This window comes from Lepidochelys kempii, chromosome 12, assembly GCF_965140265.1.
Source record: "Lepidochelys kempii isolate rLepKem1 chromosome 12, rLepKem1.hap2, whole genome shotgun sequence".
Classification (NCBI taxonomy): domain Eukaryota; kingdom Metazoa; phylum Chordata; order Testudines; family Cheloniidae; genus Lepidochelys; species Lepidochelys kempii.
In genome coordinates this window covers 23,559,634-23,575,099 of record NC_133267.1, presented here as the reverse complement: position 1 = coordinate 23,575,099, position 15,466 = coordinate 23,559,634, and the positions used below count along the sequence as shown (strand labels likewise).

At 41.7% G+C, this 15,466-nt stretch overlaps 1 protein-coding gene across 1 annotated transcript in view; it reads left to right on the top strand.

Annotated features, from left to right (window-relative positions):
* The first annotated feature begins 4,479 nt into the window (after positions 1-4,479).
* The window catches only part of SLC7A10 (solute carrier family 7 member 10), a 79,785-nt gene continuing 68,798 nt past the window's right edge, over positions 4,480-15,466 (top strand). The window contains exon 1 of the mRNA XM_073307872.1: positions 4,480-4,693. Within this exon, the coding sequence (XP_073163973.1) occupies positions 4,540-4,693 (154 nt within the window). The 5' untranslated portion in view covers positions 4,480-4,539. The remainder of the gene's footprint in view (positions 4,694-15,466) is intronic.

Below are 15,466 nucleotides of genomic sequence, written 5' to 3'. Positions count from 1 at the left end.
TCAGTGGGAGGTGCAGGTATTCAGAATCTCTGAATACTATATCATAGGCTAGGCAACCAAAATAAGAGGCTACTTTTGAATATTTCAGATCTTCATCGCTATTCTTCAGTTCTCTCATCTGTAAAATAAGGATAGTACTACTTACCTACATACTTCACTGGGAAATTGTGTTTGTAAAAATCTTAGTTATTATAATACACCCTAATAATTCAGTAAACAGAGATACTCAAGGTACATTTTAACAGTCTTTCCTTTAGCAATTCATTCAGAAACTACATCTCTACAGAGTGATAGATCAATTTGAGAATAAAACATGACCTTTGAAAACCAATATGATGTCTTCCGTATTTGACGGCAGCAGAATAAAACTGCTTTAAAAAGTAAAATCATTTACAATTACTCTATTGCCTTCAGTGGGAATAGTCCACTGACTGCCTGAAATGATTTCTCATTTGTCAGACCAACCTTACAGTGCAAATTTCAAGAAAAATCAGATCAAGTTGAACACAAAAAGTTCCTGTCACACTCCACAGCTGATACATTCTGAGATCTTTGTTTCTTCTGCCACTGATGCCCACCTGGAATTTTTGGACTATGCCATTTTGATTGATGCCAAGTCCCTTTCATACCTAAATCCAAGAAGCCAGCATGGCTTATTGTAAAGAACTGTCCACCTACTTCACAGAGTAGATCACTCATCTCAGGCCAACAGCATCCATGCACTAAGCTCAGAACTGTTAATATGATGGCCACTATCTTGGCCAGCAAACCTAGGACTGAATTGAGGAACCTCAGAACTAAAACCAGCTTGAGCTAGAGAGCCAAGCTTCCATAGCTGGGTTGTAACAGACTCATATCCTCTGTGGATCAGGCACAGAGGGAGACCTGTAATACATACTCACCAGCGAGCCCACTAATGTTCAGTGAATTCAGTCCATTCACACAGCAAGAGATACTTGAAGTATTATAGGAAATTTGACATATAGAACATATCTAACTATCTGGGTAGCACCAGACCCCAGTACTGAGCATTAATGTATTTAACATCCTTTGGGAGGTAAAAATACTATGACAACCATTTTACAGTTGGGAAATTGAGGCAAAGAGAATTAAGTAACTTGACCAAGGTCACATAGGACATCTGTGGCAGAAGTAAAAACTGAATCCAGGCCTCTTGTGTCAAAGCCATCCTTCTGCATAGGTCACTCTTTCAGGTTAGTGAAAAATGCTCAATATTAATTTGGGCCCTTATTGCCTGAGATTGTCAATACCACATTTGAGGAAAGATATCTACCAATCACCTTAAAGCACACCATAGGCCAACCAATACTAAAGAAGCAATCTCTGGGCCTGTTGGGTAGGAAAGATTCAATTTATTAAGTGTACATAGTTGCCATTTTGGATTGGTAAAAGGACAACCTGTCCTCCATCTTGGCACCCCTTCTCCTTCAGCTTTTTAGCCCTCTTTTCGAGTTTGGCACCAAAGCAAGGAAAAGGCAGGAATGGTACTGTCTCATGGCAGTAAAAATCTGCCTAGCAATGGACAACACATATAAAGGAGTGTTCACCCTCTGAGGGGCGCTTGGTGTCTCTGGATGCTGTGAAAGCAGGTCATCCCAGTGAGGCATAGAAGCCCTCCCCCAGAGTACCAGCCTTGCTATTAGCTAGGGCCCTGAGGGAATAGAATTGAGGTGAACCAGCAACACCTACCAAGGTTCCCTTGACTTACCTCCACTCACCTGTTCCATCATCACGGATATAGTGTCCACATTCAGCATGCAGGATGATGAAATCAAGAATAGAAGACAGAAGGCTCCATACTGAAGATCTACTTACCTGGCACCAAAGATCCTGAGGTCCAATTCCTGTTGTGTTCCCATTCCTGACACCTGTCCCTTAGGTCCTGGTTCCTGTCTGTGTTCCTGTTCTCCTGTCCAATGTCTGCAAGACATGGTATAGTCCTTCTCTGTTATTTCTGTAAAACCCCACTGTGTAAGGGTTTGGGCTCTGGGGTTCATCCCCATTTCCATCATCTGTGTTAACAACTGAGCAGTTATTCTTTGTGTTATCTTAGTTGCAGAGAGTCCTAGTTTGTTGTCTATCTCAATAAACACCATTTTGTTGTTTGCAACCTTAATCTGCCTGTGTCTTAGCCACACTAAAACACCATTATAGGTGTGGAGGGGGGGGGGTAGGATACTGCAGATAGCCTGAGACCATTAAGATTAGGTTTTACTTCACAGAAGATGAGCTAACAAGCCCTATGAACCTTGCCAACTAACTTCCTATTCTTAAACAAGATAATCTAAACACAAAGAAAGCAGCATTTCAAACTATACCCTGCTAACATACCAGACCCCCTCCCAGTCAGGCTTCATGTCAGGACATGGCATTGGTCCCTGTGATGGATAACCTCCTCCTTGCCAAGAATGGGGGAGGAAGGTCACCCATCATCATACTACTAGATGTCTCCTGGGATTTAACATCTACCATAGTTTACTAATCTCTTGCATCAAACAAGTAGCTGAAGTTAACAGAAAAGCACCGACTTCTTCAATGCTCCCTTTAAAGACAGCCCCAGAAAATGCTGATGGAAAATTGCTCCAGACTACTCATTTATACTTACATCATTTATTAAGGTAAGATTGTGGCCAAAGACAATTATTCAGAAATAAACCTAAAATGTTAGTTTATTCTTCTAATGTGCAATATAATATGTTTATTGTTTTTTGCAAAAACTTTGAAGGAACTGGCAAAGCATTTCTATAGCTATTAACATTAATAAGAGGAGTCCTTGTGGCACCTTAGAGATTAACAAATTTATTTGGGCATAAGCTTTTGTGGGCTAAAACCCACTTCATCAGATGCATAGGGTGGAAAAATACAGTAGAGAGGTATAAATACACAGCATATGAAAAGATGAGAGTTGCCTTACCAAGTGTGTGTGTGGGGGGTCAGTGCTAAGGAGCCAATTCAATTAAGATGGAAATGGGCTATTTTCAACAGTTGACAAGAAGGGAAGAAAAATCACTTTTGTAGTGCTAATGCGTTCAATGTAATCAAGGAGGCCTATTTCAAACAGTTGAAAAGAAGGTGTGAGTATCAACAGGGGGAAATTAGTTTTTGTAGTGACCCAGGGAATAATTTTCCCCCTGCTGATGGGAGTTGCCTTATGTGAGTATCAACAGGGGAAAATTATTCCCTGGGTCACTACAAAAACTAATTTCCCCCTGTTGATACTCACACCTTCTTTTCAACTGTTTGAAATAGGCCTCCTTGATTACATTGAACGCATTAGCACTACAAACGTGATTTTTCTTCCCTTCTTGTCAACTGTTGAAAATAGCCCACTTCCATCTTAATTGAATTGGCTCCTTAGCACTGACTCCCCCCACACACACTTGGTAAGGCAACTCTCATCTTTTCATATGCTGTGTATTTATACCTCTCTACTGTATTTTCCACCCTATGCATCTGATGAAGTGGGTTTTAGCCCACAAAAGCTTATGCCCAAATAAATTTGTTAGTCTCCAAGGTGCCGCAAGGACTCCTCGTTGTTTTTGCTGATGCAGACTAATACAGCTACCACTCTGAAACATTAATAAGAAAATTGTTGACATTAGTAAGTTCTGTCAGAGAGAAAAAATAAGCCTAAAACAACCAGCCAACAAACAAAAATGGTTTAAAGAAAATTTTGAATAAAAACCTGATTTGAAAGACACTCAGAAGTGAGAGAGGTATTACATGTCTTGGGCAATCCGTTGCTAGAATAAAAAGGTCCTGCGCTATGAAACCTTCCTGGGAACACACCAGGATATCACCAGCATCGGGACCACGACAAATCCCACAGGGAGGGAGGTTCCCTGCAGATCCAGCACCACCCAGGTTGCCTAGCTCCATGACAGTTCATCACAGTACTGGGGAAGCTCTGCCAGCGCGCACGGACAGTTCGGGGTGGTTTTGACAGTCTGGGTGTTTTCTGGTGCACTAGTTTAAAGCCGGATCAGAACTGAAAAGCCACCTGTCATTTGTGCAGCCCTGCCACTGGCTGTCGCACCCCTGCTCGGCTCCCCGATCTCCCCCCCAGGGCGGCTCCCCGATCTCCCCCCCCAGGGCGGCTCCCCGATCTCCCCCCCCAGGGCGGCTCCCCGACCGCTCCGAGGCAGAAATCGACCCCAGCTCGGGGCAAAGGGCGAGCGGGGCAGCAGCTTCGCTCTCCTAGCGGGCACGTGCAAACCCCTCTCCGCGTGCCCCCGGGGCGGCCTGAGGTTTATGGAGCATGGGCAGAAGCGAAAGGGGCGGACTGTCCCACTGGGCTCCCCCGGCCGCGCTGCGCCGTGGGGGGCAGCCCCCGCAGTGGCCCCGCGAGCCGGAGCGGCGCCCCCAGCAGCCGCTGCCCAGCTCCTCGGGACTTCAGCGCCGGCCGCAGCGGGCGGCGGCGCATGCGCCGGCCGCGGGCGAGCTCTCCGGCGGCTCTCCGGCTGAGCGGGGCAGAGGGCGCGGGAGTCGCTGGGGGACGGTTCCAGGAGCGGGGGAGCGATGGCTGGGGAGACTCAGCACCGGACCCTCCGGAAGAGCATCGCAGCCCAGCCGCCCGCAGCGCCGCCCCGCGCCCCCAGGAGCGGCAGCAGCCCCGAGCGAGTGACTCTGAAGAAGGAGATCGGGCTGGTCAGCGCCTGTGCCATCATTATCGGTAAGAGCGCTCTGCCCCGGCCGGGGTCCGGCCACCGAGCCAGCCACGTCTCAGCCGAAGCGAGGGCAGCGGCACTGGCTGGTCCGGCCCCGGCTGTGACCCCGAGCCAGCGTGCGCGCCTTGGGAGAAGGGCGGGGGGGGGGTATCATTACACTCGGTCCATCTCCGTTGCTTGTGCAAGCGTTATTCCGCGGGGTGGTCAAGGGTAGCACGCAGGCTGGTGGTGAGCAGATATCAGGGCTGTGAGTGCCTTTGGTAAGCTCCCTGCAGAGTGCAGGCAACAACCACCAAGTGTTTGTATTTCATTTCTTCCCCGTTGTACCCTAGAGAGGCAGATTAACGAATTTAGCTCTCTTCGGGCATATTTGGATGAGGGAATCAATATTTATTGAGCACTATTTAGTATATAGAGACAGAAGAAAGATTAGCAAGTAAAATGCATTTCATAGGCATTCATTTGTTAATATGAAACACTTACTTTTCCTTCCCATGCAATGAAAATTCCTAGGTACAACAACTTTATTATGTGCTGCCTGTATTTCAAACCAATAGATAAACCCCCTAGAATTATGTCATTTCTTTTACAAGGTGCTCTTGGGGGTGGTGCAATAAGCTATAGCATTGATTAATATGCCAGAGTCTGATGCCAGAGTCTACGATTTCTGAAAATTCTGATTGAAAAGCCAGTATACAGAAAGTGTCACCATAATCAAGGGGAGTAGCAGATATAAGTTGCTTAACTACAGGAGATTCAGAACCTTCCACACTGCATTTTACAGTATATATCAAAACAAGTTCTCGGTTATCTTAAAGAAAGGCAACAGTAGAAGTCCACATAAAGACCTAAAGTTGTCAGCCAAAACATCCAGCATTGTAATCCAAAACAGAGTTTAACCACTTTTGATTTAAAGCCTATTACAAATTATTGTCTAAATCTGAAATGCCAAAATACAATTGGTTTACAAATAAAACTCTAAGACTTCACAAGACTAAGTCAATAGATAAGAACCTCAACGTATTAACAGTCATCTATTGTACTCTAGTTGTCTTCCATTTACTAATATAACTATATTAAGTGATGAGACAAAAAATCAGATTTTTTCCAATACCAGTTAACTGTCCACAAAGAAACATTCTATTTCATTAGAGATGATTTCTCACAATGTATTTATGAAAAGTGCTAACTGGTACCTGTTTCCAGAGCTCTGGCATCTTACATTAAACAATTAGGAGATTAAAAATATGCACAAAGGTACAGGACAGTGAGCCTGCTCCAAATGTCAAAAGTCTACAATCCATTCTAGTCCACCTTTCTTTATAATTAAGACTATGCTTGAAATGGAATCCATTCATTTTATTTCTACAGGCAAAACCAACTATTAGAATTATTAACAATGTAGCTAAAAGTTAAAGAAGTACTGTATTAACATTTCCTTTTGAATTATAAACTCTCAAAACCAATCCGGTCTGAACCTGAACTATTTGCATTGCCTTTCGTATCCCAATGATCTCATCATCTTGCTGAACACAAGGGGTATTATAGTTGTACTAAGATTAAGAATATCTCATCTGCTACTTTTTCAGTAGCTCATCATCATCATATGAATTTTGTATTATCTTGATTACACATTTTAGAAATTTGAGCTGACTATACTGATTTCTTGAGTATCTGTACAACACACAATCATCCATTCTTACACCTCTCTAAGTGTGTGTAATCCCAGTTGATATTGCATGCTCATATCAATGCACGACTGCTGCCGCTCCCCCGTCAACTCCGCCTGCGCCTCTCACAGAGCTGGAGTACATGGGAGAGTGCTTGGGGGTCGATTTATCGTGTATAGACTAGATGCAATAAATCGAGCCCCGCTGGATCGATCGCTGCCCGCCGATCCAGCAGGTAGTGAAGACATACCCTTAGACTGCTTATGTTATGGCTTTAAGATTTTGCCCTTTCAGAACATAATCTGTGCAGTGTTACATTAAACTAACCAGCTTCACTCAGGAGTGACTTAAGGAACACACTAAGATCACCTGTTATTTTACCTGTTTTAACTATAGTGCCCAAAGTATCCCAAACTTTTAACAATCCAGTTCAAAGTCTCTTCAGACGCAGCATCAAAGTACCAATGCCAACAAATGGAAATGAATTTATAACAGATGTTACATTGGATCAGATGTAAAATTTATGTATTAACTATCTATAGTCATTAAAGGTTTTAGAGTAACAGCCGTGTTAGTCTGTATTTGCAAAAAGAAAAGGAGTACTTGTGGCACCTTAGAGACTAACCAATTTATGTGAGCATACGCTTTCGTGAGCTACAGCTCACTTCAGCTGTAGCTCACGAAAGCTTATGCTCACATAAATTGGTTAGTCTCTAAGGTGCCACAAGTACTCCTTTTCTTATAGTCATTAAAGGCCTTGTGGCAAGATCTCAAAAGGTATTAGAGATCTTTGTGCAAGAGCTGGGCTAATTGACCTAGTGTGCTGGCCAAATGCCAGTTTGGGTAATTATAGTCTGCTTAGTTAAATTCTCAATTCATTTTCATTTGGATATGCTATTCTTATTCACTTCATGCCTTAAACTGTTGTGTAGTGTTTCTATGCAGTGTTAAACCACTGCTATGTTCACTTCATAGGTGGTTGTATGTCAGCGCTGAGTGAGGTGATCACTATGGGCCATACTCAACAAGGAGTCTCAATAAGGGCTGTAACTATCTAGTCTAATTACCCACACAGGCGTAAGCTCTACCCTCAACCTTGATCGGTCTTGCTCAAATTTTGGCTTGGTCATGTCAGAGGGGGGCATTTGGCAGTGCACAGGCTACTTACCCATATTTTTCACTAGGAGCAAATGGATGGAAGGGGGCTGGAGGGGTGAGTGAGAGGAGCCCTGGATCCATCCCCAATTTGTCAAAGAGATTAGACATCCAGGTGCATAGACTCCCCCCCAGAACCAAGGTGAAGTATGGGATGAATTGTGATAGAGTCACAGCTCATTCTCCAGTCTGCTCCTGGAGTGATGCAGCTACACACCATCTTTACTCAGGGCAGATTGTAAGGTTACAATTTTGTCCTTCTGTACATCCCTGTTAACCTTGGTAAAGTCTTTGGGGCCCCTTTCAGATGAAAGGTGATATATATGTGCAAGTTATTATTGCATCAGCTGTACAGGGAATGTAACTCCCTGAAAGCTACATTAATTACCTGCTCACCAGCTCAAACTGTGCTGGGGGCAATTGGTCTGGTGTATAAGTGGGGAGGAAAATAAACTAGGCCACAAGCGTGAGCTGTGGAGCTGCACAAGGACAGAGAACTATTGTAAGTGAGGTCTCCCACCCTCACCCTCCTGGGCTGGAGATATGTACAGTAACTAGAGTCTTTGGGCTGCAGCAAATCCAGCAGAGAGGTGAGAGGGGGACTAAGGTAGTGTTTAACTACTTTCTATAGGGTGATGTAATTTCCAAATTGCCAAACTTAAGTGTTCAAAAATCATAAGATTGTCTTAGAAATCATTGATTTTTTTTAAAAAAAATCATACATGGAGGGTTTTCACTTCACCATTCACTTGGCTAACGTTTCCAGGCTTTTCTCTGTAACCATGAGGGCTAGAAACATTCCTTTTATAACTGAAAGCTGGGATTCTCAAATAATCACATGGATCTGGTAGTTGTGGCTTTAAGAAAACTACCAAATACTGGGAAACTCACAATAAGGTTGACAGAGTGAGCAATTCTGTAACTGGGTGTGTTGGCTCCCTCCTCTTCATGACCTCTCCCCAGTTAATTACCATGGGGATGCAGTGATTCTAATGGGTTCCCCATCCCTTCACATCACCTTGTTTGACTTGTGTTTCAGAGCTGTACCACCCCATCTGCAACAGGGGAGGAATCTGCCCCATGTCAAGAGGCCATGGAGGTGCTATATATGCTCTGTACCTTCTCCGACCTCATCCACAAGCACCAACTGTCAGACTGGCAGTTGACCTCAGCAGAGTCAAACACAGCCTCTGGGAGGGAAGGAGTCCCGTCCCTGTCCCCCTCCCCCCATGAGGATACAAAGTAGTCACCATGGCTGCACAACCTGGGTGGGTCACAGAGCACAGGCAGGTTCTGCTCTTTGGCAAGACTGGGACTCTAATTTGTTTATTTCTCTTGAGTGAATAACTGTTATATAACTGATTGGTGGAACTGCTGTCAATACAATTAAGAAAATTGTTTAAAAGACAGAGGGGAGTTCTCATGTTGCAAAGAGTTCTGCATGCAATGACAATTACTGGGGAGAGTATGGGCTTTTGTACATTAAAAAAATTGCACTAATATAACTACATCAGTGTAATTACCCCAGTGCAACCCCTAATGCTGATGTACTGCACTGGTGCAGAGTAGGACTAACATTGATGTAACTTAATTCAGTAATGGGCAGGGGAAATGAACAGCTCCCAATACCCACAGATCCCCTGAAATCTTCCTGGGTTTCAAGAGATTTGCTGGCATCTCTGTGGTCTCTCCTGATCCCCTATGCCCTGGCTCCCCACCATTCCTCACCTTCGCCCCCCTTAAAGAGGTTTCCACTGCATTGGGCAGCTCCACAGCCTAACGCTTTCCTGGTTTTTACAGTGGATTTCCTATTGATTGCCACAGTGTGATAAGGTGGTCTTAGCCCACCAGCCTCCTTCTACTCCCTCTGGATCTCTCAGGGAGGTCTCAGCATTATGGGAAGATTGTAGGATGATGGGAGGGAGACAGAGCCAGGAAGGTGACAACCCTACTTCCACATGGAAAAAAGTGACATCTTCACACAAACCTTGGCAGGTAGCAATCCAGCTTTACATTAACTGCAATGAAGAAAATATTCTCTGCACCTGCAGAAAAGGCTACTACTGTCAAAAACAGGTTTAAGCACTTTAACAAACTCTGGTTCAAGGTGCTTAGCCAGTGACTTTCACCAGTTCAGTGGTCTGACTTTCTTTGAAGCTTGGCAGTAAACATGTACTGCTTAATACTATCTTTTGTATTAAATGATTTGAATTGACTATAATAAGTTTAGGCCTTAACATATGTTATCAATTTCAAATTTAATTTTAAATTTTAATTTAAAAAACTAATTAAATACAAATACAATTTAATTTTTTTAAAATCATAAATTTGTATCCATCCTGGGTTAGATGGCCTTTACCACCAGAAAGATCCTGAGACTTCTCTGAATTTTATTCCATGCTTTGGTAAAAACACTCAGAAAAATCTTAGAATCACATGTGCTAGACTTGATTTTAATATCATACATATGGGTATGTATTGCCACATATTGTGAAATCTTTAGTAATGCACAACTATGAGTAACAGTAGTAGCTTTGTACATGGTATGTGGCAATGCATGCCTATGCATATAACATTACAATCAGTCCTTTCAGTTCCACAGTCTAATGACACTTGAAATCATAAAACTTTCCAAAGTCATCTCCAAAAACACATCTCCAAAAGTGTTATTGAGTGACTTAAGCATCTCAGTAGAATATCTGTTTAAGACTCTTTGAACAGAGCAGCCAATTTGTCCATAGCCCTGAAGTGGCATTGAGGTCCCTTCCAACTCTGATATTCTATGCTTCTGTGATTATCAACCTCTCCTGCAAATTTGCTGTGAAACAGAACCTAACTCACATTAATGATGGGGACAACCTTTTCCAAATCAGTGAATGCTGGGAACAACTAACTGCAAACATAGCAGCAAAGTTCTGAAGTGATGGCACACCCCATTCTGGCCATTATCTTGGATTTGCACCGTCTGAAAAAGTGAGCCTCTAACATTTTTCAAGTGTTTAAATGTCAGCAGTGAAATCCCACCCCCTTTGAAGTCAAAATCTTATTGATTTCAATAGGGCAGGATTTCACAGCAGGAGCATATCTCAGACACAGACTGAGTAGAGTCAAGGAGTAAGTATACTCCTTATTTTGCATACAACATTCTTGGTTGTTGCCTCTATATCGTATTATAGTACATGATATTTAAATAAAAGTATGTTTTAAATGCAGCAGAAAAGAATTTTGCCCTAAATTTATTAAGTAAAAGTAATTTAATGTATACTGTTAACTTGTACACATTACACCAAAATATAACCCAATAAAATTTAAAACTGATAAATTAGTAGTCCTTGTAAAATTTCCCACAGAAAGCCAGACTTTATAAACACTTAATTACAGATCACTACCCTAAAAGAGCATGTCTTTCCAATAATTCAAACTGAAAATTTACAATAAGGGGGTGAAGATGAACGGGTGTTATTTTAAAAGTATCATGAACAAGACAATATACATATGTGATGGGCAATTCTGCGGTTGCTACTTCTGTTTCAAATAAAGCATGACTACTATTTTTATTTCCAATTACAAATATAGTTTGAGTTTTCCTTTTGCTTTCCAAGTGTTCCTTAGCATAGTGAATTGATGGTAATGTGGAGTGCCAATTTGGTGACAGTACTTTGTCCTGTTGGATGATCTTTCTTTCATGTCTGTAAGTGTCATTATCTGGTGTACTGGAGGATACTGTAGCAAATCCATGGCCTCTCAAAATTTTGCATTTGTCATTATGTAACACAGCATGGCCACTTGAAACTTCACTGCTGCAGCAGAGCAAGAACATATTTCCTCCTGCTCCAAAAGTACAGGGTTCTGCCACTTGAGCTAAAGGAGAATCTCTATTTGCTGCTATTAATAGAAGGTCTATGCCCTACAGTTGATCAATTCCAATTCCATCCCATAGAAGGCAGAGATATGTATATACTCTAGTCAGAAGTTTTTGCCTCTTCACAGGGCCTACTCTAGTTATAGGCAAACTTGGCAGCTTCCTAGGGAAACAGATTCTGGCTAGGGCAGCAGGACCAAACCTGAGTGGCACTGCAATCCGGTGTGGCAGGTCGCAACACCACTCATTCAAATTTGGCATGGCCAGCCCTCTGTCATGACAGAGGGACAGCTAGGCCAAACCTGACTGAGTGGAGTTTGCCCACATACATTTCTACCATAACCACAGACACATCAGAAGGCTCAATGAATCCCCCCCTTGAAGTCCAATGCCTCTCCAAGGGTGCCTGCCTCCCAGCTGAGAACCTCTGTTCTAAGGAGTAGGAGGGGGTGAGAGGAAAGAAATGCTATTTCAGTGTAGCATAAATAAATATGAAGAAACCCCAATAGTTGCTCATATGAATAATAATGTACAGTGTTCAGGCAAGAATATAAAGGCCTACACCCCCACTGCTCCATCCCAGTGGACAGATTTTTGTTTTCCCTCATCAGCATAACTTTCTGATGTGAAGCAGAAATAGTTTTTAAAAAGTTACAAATGTTACCAAAACAGTTTTATTCAGACGAACTAATACTTGAAGAAGACAGCCCAAAAGGTTGTTAGGTTGTGGTAAAGAACACATTTTTGGGATATCCTGTTGTAAATACAAAACCTCTCTGTTCCAGTCCAAAAAGAGACCATTTCTTAATGTCTACAGAGTGACCACTGTGTTTGGTAGTGGTAACAAACCTCTCTGGTGATTCTTCTCTACTGCAGGTTTCAGAGCAACAGCCGTGTTAGTCTGTATTCGCAAAAAGAAAAGGAGTACTTGTGGCACCTTAGAGACTAACCAATTTATTTGAGCATGAGCTTTCGTGAGCTACAGCTCACTTCATCAGATGCATGCCGTGGAAACTGCAGCAGACTTTATATATACACAGAGAATATGAAAAAATACCTCCTCCCACCCCATTGTCCAGAATATAAAGTCTGCTGCAGTTTCCACGGCATGCATCTGATGAAGTGAGCTGTAGCTCACGAAAGCTCATGCTCAAATAAATTGGTTAGTCTCTAAGGTGCCACAAGTACTCCTTTTCTCTACTGCAGAATTTTGGAATGTGCCTGAGAGCTTCTGTAGGAGCACCCTACCTGGTCTCTGTTTTAAATACAGTCACATACAAGAAAAGACGACCTATTCTGGGTTTCAGCTATTAATTGCCTGTTAACATATTCAGCAATACTGTATATGAAGGTTCAGCAACTCACCTAGATTAAATTAATGCAATTTTAAAAGTAATTGCTCATGTGCTTCTATCATTTATTAAATAATTTTTACAACTATTGCATAATTGTTCAAACACCAAGTTTGCAAACAGACATCAACATCCAAAAGTGTTAATTCAGTGATATTTTATGCATGCGTTACACAGAACCATAGAAATGTAAGGCTGGAAAGGACCTCAAGAAGTCATCCCTCCACGTTCACAGGACCAAGCATACCTAGATCATCCCTGGCAGGTGTTTATCTAACCTATTCTTAAAAACCTCCAATGATGGGATTGCCACAGCCTCCCTCAGTAACCTATTTCAGTACTTAACTATCCATATAATTAGAAAGTTTTTCCTAATATCTAACCTAAATATCTCTTCTTGCAAATTAAGCCTATTACTTCTTGTCCTACTTTCAGTGGACATGGAGAGCAATTGATCCACCTTCCTCTTTATATATAAAAGTTTTCAAATATTTTAAGTGCTTATCAGGTCTTCCTTTATCTTCTTTTCTGAAGCCTAAACATGCTTAGTTTTTTAATCTTTCCTCATAGTTTTTCTAAATTTTTTTTTTGCTCTCATCTGGACCTTTTCTCCACATATTTCTTAAACTGTGGTGACCAAAACTGGACTCAGTACTCCAGCTGAGGCCAGTGCCATCAGTGCCAAGTAGAGTGAAACAGTTACTTCTTGTGACTTACCTCTCATGTCCCAAAACTCCTGTTAATGCACTCCAGCATATGTGCCTTTTTCATAACACATTGTTTCCTTATATTCAATTTGTGATCTGGTATAACCCACATATCCTTTTCTGTAGTTCTACTCTAGCCAGTTATTTCCCATTTTGTACTTGTGTGTTTGATTTTCCCTCCTAAGTGTCATACTTTGCCCTTGTCTTTATTAAAAGTCATCTTGTTGATTTCAGACCAATTCTCCAATTTATCAAGGTCTTTTTGAAGTCTAATCCTGTCCTCCGAAGTACTTGCAACCCCTCCTAGCTTAGAGTCATCTGCAAATTTTATAAGTGTACTCTCCATTTTATCATCCAGGTCATCAATAAACATTCTAAAAACAGTACCAGATCCAGGACAGAGCACTGTGGGACCTCACTACATATATCCGCCAAGTTCGACAGCAAACCATCGGTAACAACTCTGAGTATGTTTTTTCAACCAGTGGTTTTTCCACATTATAGTAATTTCATCTAGACCACGTTTCCCCATATTTGACTTTAATGGGACTTTTGCTTGAGCACAGATTGAGTAAAAGCACAAAGTAAGGAGCTTCAGGACTTGACCCTATGTAATTTCTACCATATGCCATTGTTAGAAAATCACAGGAATTGAGAACAATTAGAAACATAATATGACACAAGATATGTCTACATAGGAATCTCAGTGTGTGATTCCACTTGCATAGACATACTGAGCTAGCTTTAATATACTAGCTCAGGTAAGGGAGCAGTCACACCACAGCAGCATGGGCTGTACAAGCATGCCAGAAATCCTAGATAATTGCTTGGGTGATTAGCTCACACTGCTGTGGTTCTGGTACCTGAGCTAGCTAGATAAAAGTTAGAATGAATATGTCTACACAAATTGTAATTACATCTTGTGATTGTAGCATAGACACAACCTTTCAGCCTAAAATTCACCATTATCCGTTATATTTGCAAAATGTACCTGCAAATGTACATGTCATTTGCAAAGTAAATTGAGTAATTATGTACAAAAGGTAGCAAGCATCTAATGTTCCATACTCTCATGTAGTTAACCTAATTGTGTTACTTACACAAACAAATTTGGTGCAGAGCTGCATGCACATTTTTGCACTGGCAGTTGCATGTAGCTAATTTTGTAAATCAGTCTCTTTATGTTACACTCTTTAGAAAAGCAAGAAATTGGACCATGAAGTCATATCTAGCTAAAACTCACACATTTCCTGTTTTACTGATAATCATGGTTTTATCAGTTTACCCGGTTCAAGAGACATTGGATACTTCTAGATAGGTTCAGAAGAGCCTATTAATCTACACATACATTCATCTGAAAATTTTTTAAATAAAATAAAGTATTTTGTTTACCTAACCTTGCCCTCCCAAATGGCAACCCACTGTCTGAATGCTGTCACTTCACTCACAGAAGTATCACTTTTAAGGGTGGCAGTGAAATTTCTGCTTCATGAAACTTCTTTCTTGCTAGAAAATATCTACAGACTGCTACTGATTTATCAGGTTTTTGCAAAAAAATATTCTAGTGAAATCCTGAGTCCTAGCCCAGACTCAAGATTCATAATTACTGAACACTAATTATCCAGACTTACTAAAAGAATAGCTTGGAAGCAGACATGATTTGGAATTATATAATATCCAACATGGTGAGTTTCTGTCTTATAACCAAGAATAAAAGGAAGAGTTTGATGTTGTCGATGGGGAAAATTGGAGGTTACTCTGAGAGAGAAAAAGAAACTTAGAGGTGCCCACCCAAAGTTTGGAGTGATTCTGAATGATTTGAATTTGCGTACCACCACTCTGCTGAATAAACTGTGGTGGTGAAATCTTTCTGTAGAGATATTTATGGCCATACCAGCATTCAGTTATCTATTAGGATCATTCAAGGCAGATATCTGGGGAGTGGAAAATACGTTTCAACTCCACCAGCAAGTTAAAACATAGCACAGTTCAACATAAGTGCAATAATGTGCCATGGAAATCCTACAAGTTC